At 37.9% G+C, this 16,844-nt stretch overlaps 1 protein-coding gene across 1 annotated transcript in view; it reads left to right on the top strand.

Annotated features, from left to right (window-relative positions):
* Nucleotides 1–16,844, top strand: part of MYRFL (myelin regulatory factor like) — a 40,422-nt gene that overhangs the window by 22,727 nt on the left and 851 nt on the right. The window contains exons 13-24 of the mRNA XM_036401742.2: nucleotides 113–222; nucleotides 3,610–3,773; nucleotides 4,357–4,420; nucleotides 5,146–5,231; nucleotides 6,030–6,101; nucleotides 6,224–6,270; nucleotides 6,385–6,549; nucleotides 10,917–10,991; nucleotides 13,148–13,235; nucleotides 13,501–13,575; nucleotides 14,548–14,656; nucleotides 16,740–16,814. Of these exons, the coding sequence (XP_036257635.1) occupies nucleotides 113–222; nucleotides 3,610–3,773; nucleotides 4,357–4,420; nucleotides 5,146–5,231; nucleotides 6,030–6,101; nucleotides 6,224–6,270; nucleotides 6,385–6,549; nucleotides 10,917–10,991; nucleotides 13,148–13,235; nucleotides 13,501–13,575; nucleotides 14,548–14,656; nucleotides 16,740–16,814 (1,130 nt within the window). The remainder of the gene's footprint in view (nucleotides 1–112; nucleotides 223–3,609; nucleotides 3,774–4,356; nucleotides 4,421–5,145; nucleotides 5,232–6,029; nucleotides 6,102–6,223; nucleotides 6,271–6,384; nucleotides 6,550–10,916; nucleotides 10,992–13,147; nucleotides 13,236–13,500; nucleotides 13,576–14,547; nucleotides 14,657–16,739; nucleotides 16,815–16,844) is intronic.

A 16,844-nucleotide genomic window follows, 5' to 3' on the forward strand; every position in this document is an offset into this window, starting at 1 on the left:
TGGATTTTCTTACCACAGAGATAGTTTATTTTGCTTTGCCTGTCGTTTTTAGAATGGTCAGCAGGTACACCAGTGTGTTTCCTGACATTAGTTTTTCTGACCTCCTGAACAGGAATAATAGCCCAGGAAGTGAAGAGGCTTTTACCTGAAGCTGTTAGAGAAGTTGGAGATGTTGCTTGTAATGATGGAGAAAAAATAGAAAACTTCCTCATGGTTGACAAGGTATGGTCTTGAGGGAGAAAGTGGGGATATGTATTTAGACTGTTCTTCCATGTGGGGAGCTGTGAACGCATGCTGTGCCCCATAAAAAGCTGTAGCCCCCCCACATGTGTTACAGAAATGGTGTTCAGTGAATCATTGAGAAAAACTGAACCACCAGCTCTTAGTAAAGGGCTGAATCTTTTAATAACAAGAAGTATCTATATTAAAAACTGATTACAATACTATATACACATACAGTTAAAAAGTAAAAGCCCTAACTTTTCTGAATAGAAGTGGATAGTGATTTCATAGCATTGGTTCAACAAGTGGTACTCCAAAACATTATTTTGTGCTTAAGCGTTTCAGTTAATTAAGTGTTCCACAAGTGAATAAGCAATGATGGCATTCAATTTGTTAAATAAAAACTTCCTGACTCTAATCCTGGTATAACCTCTACATACCAAATCCAAGTGCTAGCTCTGTGTGTGGGGTATTTTTTTGACAATCTGAAATGCTTTTTATAGGTTCAAAATCATATGCTATGAAATGGCACACAAAAAATGCTCATAGGCTGGAAACACTGCTGAGGTATTGTTGTCCTGTGCTCTCTTCTCCTCCTTTTCCTGTGGAAATACGACTGCAAGGGACTGTCAGTCGCAGAGTCCACTCACACAAGGCTGCAGACAGCACTTGTCTCAAGGTAGCCCCTCTGCTGAGTGCTGGTTCACTGCATGCCAAACACCATTTTTCAGCTTTTTCTCACTTGCAGCTGATAATGAGAAGTGAGGTTTTAGAGAAAGGTGACCTTGTCTTGTCTGGATGATACCATGAACAAAATCCTGCATTCATTATCATAATGCATTCTTTCATTTTTCTATAGAAAACACAGGTTTACACCACCAACCTTGGAGAAAATATCTACAAAAATATTGCATGTCACTTGTCATCTTTTGATAGGCTATAAATAATTTAAATTAAATCTTCTAGGTTGTATTCCATATAAAAGAAGTATGAATTAGATACCTTGAAAAATGCTGTGGAAAGAGCACTTCTGGAGATACCTGTGGAAAAGGAGACTTTTAGAAAATTTACTCTATTTGGTCAGGGTTCCAGCCTGTAGTTGATTTCTATGCTAGTAGAAGAGCAGTGTTGGTAGGTGACTCCAAGTTAATTTTGCCCTTTAGGCCTTCCAATTATATGGTATGACACCTGTAGCATCATTTGCATTTTTGAATGCCTCCAAAATTTCTTTGGTGTAGCCTGGTTTTTCACCTGACAGAAGTTTAGGTTGGAGAATTGAGCTTTTGATTCATATCTCTTCCTTGCTGAAATATCACACAAAACACCAACTCGAGCAGTGCCTCACAGCACTGCCATTTGGGCCCATCATGTTCCCTTTCTTCTCTGTACCTTGGGTCTCTGGAGGGTGCTTGCCAGTGCTTCCAGGGATGTGATCTACAAATGGAGAATGCCTACTTTCTATTCATGCCTGTAGGGTGTGATTCTGCTGTGTATGTGGCCCAAGCAGGAGTGGATTGTTACAGCAATGGCTTACTTGCCACTTATCATTTTCTTGACTACCTGTCTAGATCTGGGTCTGAGATTACTTCACAGGCACTTTGGTGTTTTAATATGGTCAGGTGAATCTGTGCTTTCTCTCTTTCTCCTAACAGTTGTGGCAGAGCATATGAAGGTCAATTCCATGACCTTTGGGGTGACAGGATCAGGAGAGATCTGTGTCTAACAGTTTAAGATGTATATTGAATGCAGGGATTTGTAACATTTCTTGTTCAGGTGGAACATCTGATTTAAATTTCTGGAGCTCCCAGCTCCGGAATAGCTCAGCAGCTTGAATAGTAAATGGACAGTGCTTCATTTTCTTTTTTTTTCAGTTTGGCGGGTGATGAGACCTTGAACTTTGTTATCTCATATTCCAAGTTTATATCCAGATAAGTAGAGTGTTGGCTGGTGTTGTGTCTCTTTGTCAGGTTGGAGCTGTTGATCTCTGTTAAACTATTTGATTACATTACATTTGAACCAGGGTCAGCTGCTTTCTAGAGAAATGTCTCAACTATAGGCAATTTGTTTTTTTGAGACAGAATCTTTTCTTGTCAGTCACACTGTGCTCAGTACTTTGTCACTAGAGGGGGATTAAAACTCTGATCAGTTTTTTTCCTTCAAATAGTGTTCCTTCATTTTGTGAGAAGAGCAATTTTCTCAGCTAGTTGAAGCAATTCATGCTTGATTTGAAGACAATGGAAAGGGCAGCTGCTGTGTATCATTGATACAAGTGTCCATATAAGTGATTTCACAGTTCTAGGTACAAGAGATTATTTTGAAGTCACTTTTTATTTAAATGGGCTCTTGTGGCAATAGGAAGTTTTTGACTTGCAACTGATAGTGTGCTCTGATTCTGATTGCATGAAATGCTGTCTGGTTTTGTGGAATGCAGTCATCTTTAAAAGAAAGGTGTGCATGGCTTTTACAATGCGAAAGGCAAAACTGCTTTTACCTTACTTCTGCATAACTTGACTAGGCTGGACTACAGCAGCATTAACTGCAGTAATAGCTTCATCCAATGGCACCAGTCTGGTTGGACTTTAGAATGAGAAAGCCATTCTTTCACACACAGCAAACAAAGTACTCTTCTACTATTCTCCTGCAGTGGATCAGTAACCATTATTGACTCAGAAATGGATAAAATACTACCTGGATGATTATACTGAGGGCATTTCCAGCAGCAGATTGATACCTAGATGATAAGAAGGGGTAGGAGAATAGGAGGCTTTTCCTGGGTAAAATATCCAGAATGAGTAAATGGAGGGTGTCTAAAATGTTTTAATTGCAGAGATGATCATGTTATTAGAACTTACAAGATTCCTGTAAGAGACTGGAGAGGGTGAAAGGGAGAGCAAAATTTTACACAATCACAGCTTGACACCTGGTTTGGTTTTTAATCTGTGTCACTTATCTCTGTGAGATTAATATTATGTGTAAAACATGGATAGAAACTCTGATTTGTCTGAGCCTACCTATTGCCTGTAGGAAGATGGTTGGATGTACATTTTGCTAAGGGATTCTAAAATCTGTGATCAGCTAAAGCGCTGAAAATCAAGTAGTAGATGCCTGTTGGAACAGTGTTAAGGTTCCAACATGGTATGAAGGTAAAATACAGTTTAAATTCTTGGTACAAAAAGCCCTTTAGCTTCAAATTTTTCTGCAAGTCCTCATTTTCAATTTACTGCAAATTAAACGTCTAGCAAAAGGGTTTTATGGTCATACATGCATCCCATCTACAGTGAGATAACTTGTGTTTATATAGGTGAATTCTGCACTAATTTCTGCTTGTTACACCTGATTGATGAATATACTATGTATCTACTAATTTTGTCATTGTTTTCTTCTCAGGATCAGATCTTTATGGAGAATGTCGGTGCTGTAAAGCAGCTTTGTAAACTAACAAACAATCTTGAAGTCAGAATAGAAGAATTGGAACAGTGGAATAGGAAACTGGCCAGGCTGAAACGGATCAACAGTTTAAAGTCAACAGTCAGTGAAGAGAGCAAAGTCAGGTACCTCTGGCTGGAATGTTCTCTAATAGTTGTCACACAAGTTGTTAAAGCGATCTCTGAGATAGAAGTTTTTGCTTGACAGAAGAGTTCAGCTATTTTCCAGTATTTAAATTGTGCAAAAGACCCCAAATTTCCCAAATATTTTTTAGTCACTGACAAATTAATCTTTGAAATGGCTGTTAAATTACAGTAATTTTTGTAATTGCTTCTGTTGCATAAAGTAAAGGGTAGATTATGTCCAGTTACAGCTCTGGGACTTGGAAATTACTTGTAAAGCAAATCTGCAGAGCATCTTCTGCAAAAAAGAATCTTCACTGGTGCTTCAGTGGAAGTGATGAGTTTCCTGTTTCTAAGCCATTTTCCCAAGTTTTCTTCAAAATCAAATGTAGCATTTAAGAGCATTCACCTGAATGAATTAACTGGAGACCTTTATCCTTGAAAATGAATCTGCTGACACTTCTGCCTTTCCCTTTATAAATGTTAAAATTGCAAAAGCAAGTGACATTAACACATTAAAAATGTCTTTTCTTCATTAATTACTTGCTGAAGCATTTGAATGTTAAAGCGATCTTGTCTCTCATAGCAGGTATAGTCGAGCTAATAGTCTCTTGCCATCAATAAAATCAGTCCCACTAAAATCCAGGAAGGTGAGTGAAATGAAATCCTTGTCTGAGTCATTCACTCTGATTTGCTTTCACTTTGTCTTGCCTGTATTAGGGTATAGGAAGTGGATACCCCTTTTCAAAGGGATCATGTGAATGAGGAAATACATATATTCACCTTTTTCAAGACAGTCTTCCTAGGCTGCCAAGCCCTGTCCTTTAATATGAACCAATGCTCATTTGCCTACTTTGCTTTTGCCAGTGCCAAAGAGCAAGAGAAAATAATAGGTCAAATATGCTTTGTACCATAATGACAGTCAAATGCTCCATCACCTAAGATTATCCTACTTGTTTGGAAAGTGCCTTTCTTCTGTATTTTTACCAGTCCTGCTTTAACATATTCTGAGCACATACTGAAAGCTGCTGATCTTTTATTCTGGACACTTACTGAGTTCTTTATTTGATTTTGAAATATTTCAAAAGTATGAAAAATGGCAGGAAGAAAGGACAAGGAGCTGTTATTTTTTGTCTATCCTTTCTTCTTCTACAATGTTTGTGCCCCCAAACTATCAACCATGCACAGTGCACTGAAAGTCTTAGGGACCTTTTAATTACTGAAGTTTTTCTCTGTAGATGTTGACCCCTATATAAGGGGGATCAGAAAAGAAACAAGGGTGATGCAAAGTCAACCGAGTGTAGTATTTCTTAATCTACTAGTAGTTGCTTAGGTATGTGCCACTTGAATTAACCAAACTCTTTTTTTACCCTAGGTTTGTTTATCAAAGACCAAAGAATCTTGCTCTGTGAAGATTTTCCGGGTGACTATAATAGCTTTGCTTGCTATTATGGCACTATGGTAAAAATTAATTAACAAAAATTTGACTTCTTTCTCCCTTCCCCTTTCTACTTATCTGAAAGACTATAGCACTTTTTCTTCTTCTTTTCCCTTCCTACTTGAAGAACACAATGTATTAAAATTAACAATATCCTTGGTAATATTGTAAAGTTGAAGCCATTGTATAAAAGTAAGATACTCATGGGATGGACATACAACTGATCTCTCTCCATGTCACAATGTATGGTGCACCTTGAGTCTACCTCAGTGGCTTGTACTACAGGTACAAAACTGGACTCTGCATGTTTTATCCAATCATTCTGTGCCTAAGTACAATTTCTGATGTACAGAGTGATTCTGTTGTGTGAAATGAAGTTGAAACCGTTCCCACTGTGGTGGGCAATTATGTGACTGGAAGTTTAACTTGTGACACTGGACTTGTGGAAAGGAAAGTATGCTCTGGACTTCTGATATTGCCATTTTCTGTCTCCAGTCCAAAAACTTGTGGCTTACAATCAATCTCTTTGCGACCTGAGTACTTTGAACTGGTGGTGTGATTCTATTTATGTTGGAAAGTGGCTGTATTTTGTGTTGAATGCAAGAAAAATGAACTCAATACTGTATACAAGTATCTGATCTAAACCTCATTAAATTCAGCTGAAATTTTTCCCACTAAAGGGAATCTGATCACTAAAGGGAAAGTGATCAGATAGTTAATACTTGCATGACTGCATTTCCCCACAATGCTGTCAAGGTGTTATTCCTATTGTGTTGCATAAAAGATGGATGTAAATCTACAGAACAACTCTCTTTCTACAGTGCTTTGACAATATGGAGCCTATATTTACTTAGCATTCATGACAGACGTTTTGAAAAACATCCAGTTTACAGGCAAGTAGTTAAATTACCATTAGTGAATTCAAATTAGTAGAATCAGTAATAGACTGTGGATCAATTTGTTTTGGTCCTCAGCTCTAACATCCATTTCTTAATGAATTGTTTTTCTTCATCAGCAGTACCTCAACTCCTGTTCCAGTCTCTCCCTCTACTACCACAGCAGGTACTGTGTCTCTGCTGGTCTGCATACACATAATTGGCTAATATAAAATGCCAGTATGCAGTCTTTGTGAGAATTATATTTTGGTTTCTTTTGTTGTTGTTTGCTTTTTTTTAGCATTACAGAGTGAGAGTACAGTTTCTCAGACCACACAGCCCATCAGCAGGATCCCTGAAGTGAATTTCTGTGACATTTTACCTTGTGACAAGGTCTATTGTTGTCCAATTCACCAACCAAAAGTCAAATCTCCAAGCTATGAAAAAAATAATGCAAAGGAAAAACGTAAGTTGAAAATATAATTCTTGATAATTTGAGCAGAGACTGTATGGAAAGTGTGGGGAAAGGGGCAAGAATCTTTAAAGGTAGTTATCTTTCTACAAAAGAGCTTATTCCAGAGGATTTAAAAAATCTTGATATAACTAATCATCACTGCAGATTTTTTTTTTTTTTGAAAAATCCAGTCGGGTTACCCTTAAGAATTTGGGGCCCTAAGATGTCTTGTCTGCTGTCACTGTTTTTCCTGGCCATTCGTGGTAAATTATTTGATGTTAACTGGAAAGTCACTAATCCATTTAATTGACCTTTGGCTACAGTGGATGTGAGTTGATTAGGGGAGTAGAGAATTAATTAACAGATGCAAAAACCCCCAAAAACCAGAATTGTGTCACAATGTGGTGGTGCTACATCTTTTCCATGGGCAGAGACAGAATGCCAACTGCCTGAAAACATAAAACTTACACTTAAAACTCTGATTGTTAAGGCAGGGGTTTTGAACAGTAGTATTTGAAGGCAGAGCTCTATAAAATAAAATACTTTTACTGGAATTAATTATTTTACTGATACTGTCTGCCAGATGTTGTTTGCGTAGTGTCTGAGAAGAGGCATTGTTTACAACTTTTACAATATTTATAAGAAAGGTTAACGCATAAAGGTATTAATAACTTGTGGGAATCTATATTCCTCTCTCCCAGTCCTGAACATATCCAGTGTCTGGAAGTAAGTGTTAATGTTACTAAACCAGCATTCATACTCTTCCTATCTTGGCCTTGGGAGCAATTCTTGCAGCACATTGACAAAGTGAAGTGAAACTGGGGCTGGATGCAGTTCAGCCTCTGAAGTACAAATGTCTGCCAGGGCAGGCTTTACCAATTGCTGTGACACTGTGAGCATGAACTGTTTCAGTGGGACTCACCCACTGGCCATTCTTTGCTCTGCAGACAAGCTGTATGTGAGTGGTCCTTGTGATTCTTGTGATCAGTGCTGCAGTAAGCCCTGTGGCAGATAAAACTCAGTACAGCTTTCAAGAGGTCATACCTGAGTGATTTGTATTGCTCTGAAGCCTGAAAGAGTGTTGATTAATTAAGAAGACATTAATCTCATTTATAAATGAGGGAATTGTAGATGGATGAAAATGAAATATGAAAACCTTCTATCCTCAGCTGGCTGCTTCTGATATTAGGTGGAAAGAGAAGATAAGAATAAACACAAAGCATTACCTTCTCAAGGTTTTATGCTCCAAATAGCATTAAGAGTGGATCCAAGAGTGAAAAATCAGCACAGTACACATGCTACTGAAAGATTTCAGTTCTGCACAAGTTTAATGAACCTGAATATATCCCCAGATGGAAGGTAACAATGTCAATATGAAATCCAAACAGAAGGAAAATCAACAAGCTGTTTAATGTAGCTGTAGCCAAGATAAATGAAAAGGAAAACGTTTTCAGAAAAAAAAGCTAAGCATTAAATATGGGGAATAATCATCATAAAAACTGGATGCTTTAGAATCAGCTGATTAGTCTGATTCATGGAAAGGTAGAGCTGTTTAAAATTGCAATTAAATTAATACTAATTTAGGATTTACTGCAGACCTTTTGCTGCTCCACATGCAATACTTGAATTCTGTGGGTGCAGACTACTGCATATATTGTAGCTCCTAAACCTTTGCATACCAGAGCTGTTGATGAAAAGGCTGTTTGGAAAGCTCAAATAGAAGCAAAAGCATTCATAAGCAAGAGAAAAATTATTAAACAAAAACTCAGCACATCTTTATGTCACCTAGCTTAATGTGACCTTTTTTCCTCATATTTTCTTTTAACTGATTTCTCTGGAGGATTTAGGCTTTTGAACTTCCATCAATTTCAGTGGAATTGAGGAATGTGAATACCCTTCAGCATTTGGGCCTTTTTTGCTTTCTGCTTCCATGCCATTAGTGCTCACTGCTCTCCCCTTAATGTTAAGTGCCACCAATAACCAGGAGCTGTCCTTACTTGTTGTTTCTCCCCAGTGTCCCTCCCCACACAATAAAAGGTTGGTGAGAGCTCCTGCTGGATTTTGGTCAGCCTCAGGCATTCCCATTTATTGCCTTCAGAGGGTAGTTAACAGATTCATAGTAAAGTACCACCACAATGAGAAACCATCAGCAGATTTTTCCCACGCTGCTTATGGAATATAACCACTCACTTGAATTAAAACCATAGAGTATTTGAGGGGAAAAAAAAAGATACTACATTTATTGGATGAGTTTTTCTTAATCTTATCTGAAGATGATGGTTTTCCTCATTACATTCTTGCCATGCTTGTAGTTCTATATTTGTTATTGAATTGGATCTTCACAGTCCACATGGGCCTTTGAGAAAGCCCTCAGTGTTACTATATGTGAAAGAGTGGAATTTTATTTACAATTTATTGAAGGTTGCTGTGGTGCTTTGTGGTAGTTCTTGGTGTTCTCAATTGGCACCTTGTATTCAAAATTTAGATTGCAATATCTGAAAGAACAATGAAATGGTAATTCTATGATGAGTAAAAACCCAAGTGAAAATAAAGTTCTATGCTGGTAACTGACTTGGTCTAAAATCTTAGTGAAGTAAATCTGTCTTTGTCCTGGTTTTTGTACAAAATTCTGATACTGCTTAATGCCTTCTTCCACCATGTGCAAAAGAATCACAATTTTAAGTGTTTACTAATTCCAATTTTTTAATAAATATTCCTACCAACACTTGCATGGGCTGAACTATTTTATCTACTTAGGGCAATCTTTTACCTCCACTAGGGGATATAGGTTTTCTACAGAATAGCTCTCTGTTAGTGAAAATACAAAATTACAGTGTTTCATGCATTGCTAGCATAACTGGACTATTAAGAGAAATCAGGAGAAAATGAATGTGTGACAATTAGTTTGTGAATTAAAGGGAGGAATGAGAGAATGAACAGGCTTTTATTAGATCTGCCCCAAGATGAGTGTACTTGTATAAGTGATTGCATGTGTTCAGTAGCCATTTTACTAGGTGTTTGGAACTGTATAATGAAATGGGACAGCAGATGACTGCTAAATGCAGCAGTTACCACCACATCTGGCAGAACCTGTAGATCTGTATGATGAGTTAGTAAATAGGAAATGAATTCAAGGAATAGCTGGCAGCAGTATGAGAGTTTTATAAAAAACACAAGACAGATTAAAATCCCAAAGATGATTTTGTATTACATTGCTTCTGGGCCCTTGGATTCCATTTCTTAATGTTGCTCCATGCTCTTGGTAACCTACTAGCATGAGAAAAGTCTGGATTTTCTTATTTCCCAATACTGAAATGAAATCCAAATCTGGCGTGAATAAGAAAACAAAAAGGTCAATCCAGCTGTCTTGCTTCAATCTCAGTAATAATGCATTTTGATCTCTGCTTCCTCATGAAACAGTCATTCTGAACTCAGAAAATTTCCTTTGGAAAACATAATAATGGAATATTTTGGTATTCTAGAAATGACATTCAGTGGAGCATGTTAGTTTAGGTAAGATCAGGATTTCCCAGGGCCAGTTTACTGGTAACACGTCTCTGAACAGATTCTTAGCTGGCAAGCTGTGTAGAGGCACAGGAATAGCATTAGACCATTTCCCAAGGGCTTGAAGGGCCATTTGCCTTCCCCAGGTTGTACTATATGATGGTCATTCAAAAGATCTTTAAAGTTCACTTTTCTAGGCAAGTGTTGAGCAAATTAATAGAATAACAATTAAAAACAGAAGTCATCAGCTTATATTACACAGCCTAGTTCCATGTTTGAAGTTACAGAGGTGATATCAGTGAACATGGTGATCGTGTTGTTAGAGACATGTATTAGCTTTTTAAGTTTGGTTATGCATCCTCTCTCTGAAGTACTGGCTCAGTTCTCAGTATCTTTACAATACACTTTCAAAAATCTAAGTTGTTCCCTCAGCCTGTATTTGCATACCAGATGCCTATAATTCCTAACATGATTTTCTCACTAATAAGAAAGATGTGGCTTTATGTTCAGATTTGAGCTGAAGTGCCTGGCTGCATATTGACTTTCAGCTTGGCTCTCTGTTATAGAAATTGGTGATGTTCTCTGTGTGTGATGAAGTCTTTTCTATTAGGCTATGGTTTGGAAATGTTTTTGATATTCTGTAGATTTCAAAAACTTGTTTCTTGTTATCTGCAAACTTATTTTGACTGTGTATATCTTCTTCTGAATGGAGGTGCTTTGTATTTTAAAGATCTCTCTCGTGGTTATGCATATCTATTCAAGAGATAATTAACAAAATGTCTTCTGGTTATGTATGGTATACTTTGGAATATACTTTGCTGTTACAATTGTGCAAAGCTGATTTTGGTGATGTTTGTATGTTCATCCTTTCACAGAAAACAAAAGTGACATGTTACCCAAACGAGATCCCATCAAAAAACCTGGTGGAAGACCTGATCTTGGAAATGACTGTAAGTTCTATATTTAAATGAAAAAAAAAACCAAGAAGTTGTATAACTTTCAAGATCTACTTTTAGGCTTTGAATTCTGCTTCTGGAATGTAGGGAAGTTTCAGTTATAATTCATCATTATAGAGAATTACCACTTGTGAGTCTAGTTCCTGTGAACAACAGGAAACCTGTGATTCACTATAATTTTCAGTTTATTCTTACATCTTCATTAGATTTTTATAGACATTCTGACTGCCCTCTCTAGAGAGTTCTTAGGCTTGGCTTCAGATACAATAAAATGACAAGTGGCATTTTCCTTGACAGGAGCTCAAATCTTGTGCTTAAGGATATGAATGTGATATTCATGTGCAGGAAACTCATGATACAGTGTGAAGGAAGTGCTTGGGGTTTGCCTCTTCTCACCTAAGGGATTAAAATGTCAGCTGCTCAAAGGGGCCATCCCTACCTTCAGATCCTAACACTGCCTTCAGAGGAGATGAAATTAAATTCCTTGGCACAGAAAGTTTGGCTTGATTTCAGGTTCCCCTTTTAGTGACTGTGCACTGCTGTCAGAGCCAGCCTGGGCTGAAAATATTGATTCTTTTATGTAAAGATGAGTATCTGCTGACTACATATGTTATAACAGCATGCTCTGGCATTCATTCAGTATGAGCAAGATTATGCCTTGTGTCTTTTTGGTTTATGTGGATCCTCTTTTTTAAGGCTTGGTTGATTCTGGTTTTGGGTTTTTTTAAAATAAATATTTGATTAAAGAATAGGCAATATTTGGATGATAAAACATCTAGACTTAGACATCTAGACCATGCACTTAAAGCAGGTGAGGAATAGAACACAGATTCTGCTTGTTGCCTGGATGTGCCCCAGTGGGATGATCTGGGAAAAAATCATTCCCCTTCTGATTTTTTGCATGGGTACACACACCTCAGATGAGGTCCTCTGAGGCATCACTATGTTACATGTTGTAATGAGTTGCTGTGTCACAGGCAAATGTTCTGTGCTACTTGTCTGAAATGAACATGCTCAATTTCCCTCTGTCACTTGTAGATACTTGCATACTGAAATTTAGGTATATACTACCACACAGAGATTTTATAGTCAGAGAACAGATCACCCTATACTTATCAAGTTTCTCTGCAAAGTAGGGAATGGTTGCTGTGGAACAGAGGAACAGAAACACAAACCCAGTGTGCACAGCCTGGTGTAGAGGGCTTGGGCCTGCTGAACCAAGTCCTCCTTGTGCTTTCTGCACCACATCGTAAGGCCACGTGAAGGGTCTGCAGAGGAAGCTGTATGAGGAGCAGCTGAGATCCCCTGGTTTGTTCAGCCTAGAGAAGAGGATACTGAGAGGACACCTCTTGGTGGCCTACAGCTTCCTCATGAGGGGAAGAGAAGGGGCAGACACTGATCTCTTTGCTCTGGTGATCAGTGATAGGGCCCGAGGGAACAGCATGAAGTTGTGTCAGGGGAGGTTTAGGCTGGGTATTAGGAAAAGATTCTTCACCCTGAGGTTGGTCAGGCACTGAAACAAGCTCCCCTTGGTCACAACACCAAGGCTGCTAGAGTTCAGCAAGGATTTGGACAGCACTCTCAGACACATGGTGTCTGCCTAAGGGAAAAACAATGTTACCATGGCTATATTCATCATCTATCTGCAGTATATTACAAAACTCTTGCAAAAACCAAAGTTCTTGCAAGTTCAAGGCAACACTATATGAAGAAATTATAATTTTCATTTAAGGTGGGTAATTTTCTTCACAGGGAATTAGAAAAAAGTTTTGTTGCATTCCATATTATTCCTCTCAACAAAGATGAGGTTTTTCAACTTTATGGTTACTTGAATGGGTATGACTGGTACACGGAAAATGAATATTGACACATTTGAGTTTCACTTCGGTTGCCATCAAAGTAGCCTTCAACATCTGTGCAAAAGAAAATGGTGCAATATTAGGTTCCCAGGATATTTGTCCTTGCAAACTGAAATCTCCAATGGCAGAATGATGGTAATCAACCAGAGGCTTTTAACAGAGTGCTAATTTAGACCTGGAGCAAGTCCTGTAGTGGCAATCAAGGCAGTAGACTAACTGCAGTTTTACTATGATCTTATCTATTATTTCTGAAATAATCAAGAAAAAAACTATTATTCTTAATATTTTTAGGGATTGATACAACAATCAGTTCCATACAGATTTTGCAAACTCAGCAAAGCATTGACAACCGCTATTGTAGTAAAAATCTGCAGTGCAGGTAGGAGAATTTTAAATGATTATTATTTTATTATTTAATAAAATAATAAAAATAATAATTTTATTTTGCTATAGTAGGATAAAAGACCATTATGGTGGCCTGGCTGCCTGGCTGGCTTCTGCTCACAGTTATTTCCTCTCGGATGCAGTAGTCTTTGATACCTCTTTATGTTTTTTTTCTGTTTAAATGTAAATGCAATTTCCATGTTTTGGGGAAGATACTGTCTATATCACAATCCCATGTGTATTAATACAACCTTTTTCAGCTCTGGAAACTACAGCTATGTTATTCCTATTAACAAATACACGCCCATGGATGTAGAAATCTCACTGGAAATAAAGTAAGTACAATTAAAAGGAATACATGCGAAAGACAACAGTGGTTCTTCATTTGATAGAAATTCTTGCCTGATGCCTATTGTTACACAAACCCGTCCTGTTCAGAGGAGTGGGAAAAATATAGTGCACAACTAAATTGTTAATGTAGACCTTTTGGGTAGATTCCTTGCTGTTGCATAGGCCCAATACCACTCTCAGCTCAAGGAAGATTTCACCTGATGTTGCAGGTATTGAAATCGAGAAGTCTTGAGCTTCAATCCTAATAAGCATTTGGGCAGACACATATATGTGTGTTGGCAGGATTGTGGTCTCTGGCCTAGGGATCTGAATTTTCTTTTGTTGTAGAGAAATGTTATTAGGAACACAACATGAGTAACTCCAGAGAGTGCCTTCTCTGTTGTGCCAACACTGTGAAAGGGGGGTTCTTGTGCAGGAACTTCTGGTGTTGCATAAAATTGCGACTTACAGCAGGGAAAAGCAGTGGACTTATTCCTTTCAGCAGCTTTTTCTCCTCAAAAGCTCACCTCCACCATGTTCTCCCAGAGGGAACAAGTAATTTATTTTGGAGTTTTAGTCTGAGAAAGGCCAGCACTAGCCTTTAGTCTGAGAAAGGCCTGGCACTAGAACAGCTGCCAAACAATCTGCTTGACAACAGTTCATTACTTCCATCTCTGCAACAAGGGACTCATCCTGTCTTTTGATCTTCAATGTTATCCCTGTAAACATCTGCATTTTTCAGATAAGATGAAATATAACAGTACCCCTGAAGTGTCTGCTTGTTTTCTACAGCCACTGAAAATTTGTCTTTTAAATGCATGCCATTATTATCCAATAGTATAGCATTCCCATGTAGGGATTAATACATCATATTCAGAGTTTCACTGAGTATGGCTGTATTTTGAATATTGGTTTGTGGGCAACTGATTTTATTTTTAATAAAGTCATTTATCCTTATTTTTCTCTGTTTCTTGAAGCACCACAGAACCATTAATTATATTTCTCTGCAAAGTCACATTTGGAAATTATTGCTCCCATTATTCTTCCAGCCAAAACAGTAGGAAGAATTTCCAAGAAACCACACAGGTAAGACTTTTATAGTGATACTCTGGGGTTTGGGAATAATTTTTATGAAATTAATGGCTGCAGAATTCTGATCTTTGTTGAAGTACTAGAAATCCAAATGCTGGTACTTTGAGTCTGTCAGTCATGGCTGGCTTTGGCATGACCATAATGAGATGCAGTCTTTTTGTTGGAGTCAGTTTTTTGCTGACTTTTATAAAAACCTATCCAGTAATTCTCTGAAAAGACAGTTTTTATTCTGCTTCAGCCTAAGCTACCACTACAACTCATTATAACTCAGAGAAATGGGAATAACTTATCACTCAGAGCTTTAGGAGAGCCCTCCAAACTCTCATCTACTTTATGGCTTCCATTATTATCTTATGGGTTATTATCTTATGGGTAATTAATTTCAGTTTTTAAAGTCTAGAATTTGCTGGTAACAATGGTAGTGTTCTGCTTTATTTCTGTGTGAACAGGAGCTTACCAGTAAATCCCTCTAGGGAAAATTCTTCATTTTAAAAGTGAGATTGTTTATGTGTCATTCTCTGGATTCCTTCAATGGGGATAAAAGCTGGTGAAACAGGTTAGCTTTTCCCAATAAAAAATATTTAGTGACCAGGTCTCGCAAATCTTGAAGCACCTCCAGTAAACTGATGAAGGCTTTAAACTTTCTTCAGGTTCCTTGGACATACAGGCCTCCTTCAAGGCTCCATTTGTCAATATTTGTTCAGAGATGTCTGGCTAAATTCTGGCTAAATCAGTAGGAAAGGCAGAAGTAATGATAATAGCATTTCTGAACACATTGTAGGAGAAACATCTCTGAATTTGGAAATAATTTCCAAGTTCTTCGGGAGAAGAGTTCAGAACTCTGATCTATGATCCCATACATAACATGTTTTTAATTGATTCTTTTTGTTCGTTTGTTTTTTGATTTTTTGTGCTTAGTCAGATTACAGCACTTGAGATACCTCCAGCTGACTTTTTGCTCAGCTTTTTAAATGTCTTTGCAAAAAGTTTGAGGCTTCTCTGTAACAGTGGCATACTCATCAGAAAGCCCAAATTTTCCAAGTTTTGACCTGTCGGCTTTAATTTCAACAGAATTGAAATTAAGTCAGACATAGAGAGTTTCACAATGCAGAAATGTCCTTGAAGCTTACTGACAAAACTGGTCAAAGAGATTTCCTGTGTCAACCTGAAATCCACATCAAAAGACTAAAGCTAACTAGCCTCCAGCAGCAGAGAGCTTTCAGATTTGATGTGACTCAGAATAGAAATGCTGCCTAGTTGAAGAGGTTTCTTTTTAGAGGATTTTTCTAGGGATGGGAAGGCTTATTCCCTACCAAAAGGTGGAACAGCAATCATTTGGACTTACCAACCCCACATAAGTTTTGTCATGTAGAACATATTGTCTCCAGCAGAGAGGATGTGTCAGAAAGTGAAGTTAGGAGAGAAAGATGAAGGAGTTGAGACACTAGAAATATAAATTACCATGGATCATTAGGTGAAAGAGAAGTGAGGATTGAATTTTGTTTTATTCAATGTAGCATAAACATTTCAGGTACAAAATATGTTGTTTCACTTTTGCATGGCAGAACACTGTAATAAAAAATAGCATGAAACCTTGCAGGTATCTGTTTTTGAAATAGTGAGTGAAGACTCTACCCATATCTTTAGAATATATGGAGGAAATTTACTGTCTTCTGAGCACTGCTAAAGTTGCTGTCCCAAAATCAGCAGAACTGCCATTTGCTAGTATTACAAATTAAAGCTCTCAGGCCACCTGGCATATCAGGAACAATCCCTATTTTTGGGGGATTTGCTTAGAAAATGAGTGAGGGAATCCACTCATTCAGAGCCAGCTGAGTGTCACTGGGAGTCAGATGCCTGCCAGTTCTCCTCCATGTGGAGCTGATCAGAGTAAACCTTCATTTGCAGGGTTTAAAGTCAGTACTTGATCTTTAAATACATTTGCCTGTAGTTATCAAGTCTTGATATCATAATTACCTTGCACTGCGTTTGTCAATGAAACATTTCCAGAGTCTGTCCTTCTCTCCAGTTTCCCCTGGAATGAGGTTATCTGATCTGTGTCTCATTTGCCACCTAGGGACGGCAGCACGTTTGGGCTCTCCCTGTAGCTAAGCTGTATGACAGTGCATACTCTTTCCGCGTGGCCGTGCCGGTAAGCCTTTCCAAATGGCAACGTGGCAAA

This window comes from Molothrus ater, chromosome 5 (genome assembly GCF_012460135.2).
Source record: "Molothrus ater isolate BHLD 08-10-18 breed brown headed cowbird chromosome 5, BPBGC_Mater_1.1, whole genome shotgun sequence".
NCBI classification, from domain to species: Eukaryota; Metazoa; Chordata; class Aves; order Passeriformes; family Icteridae; genus Molothrus; species Molothrus ater.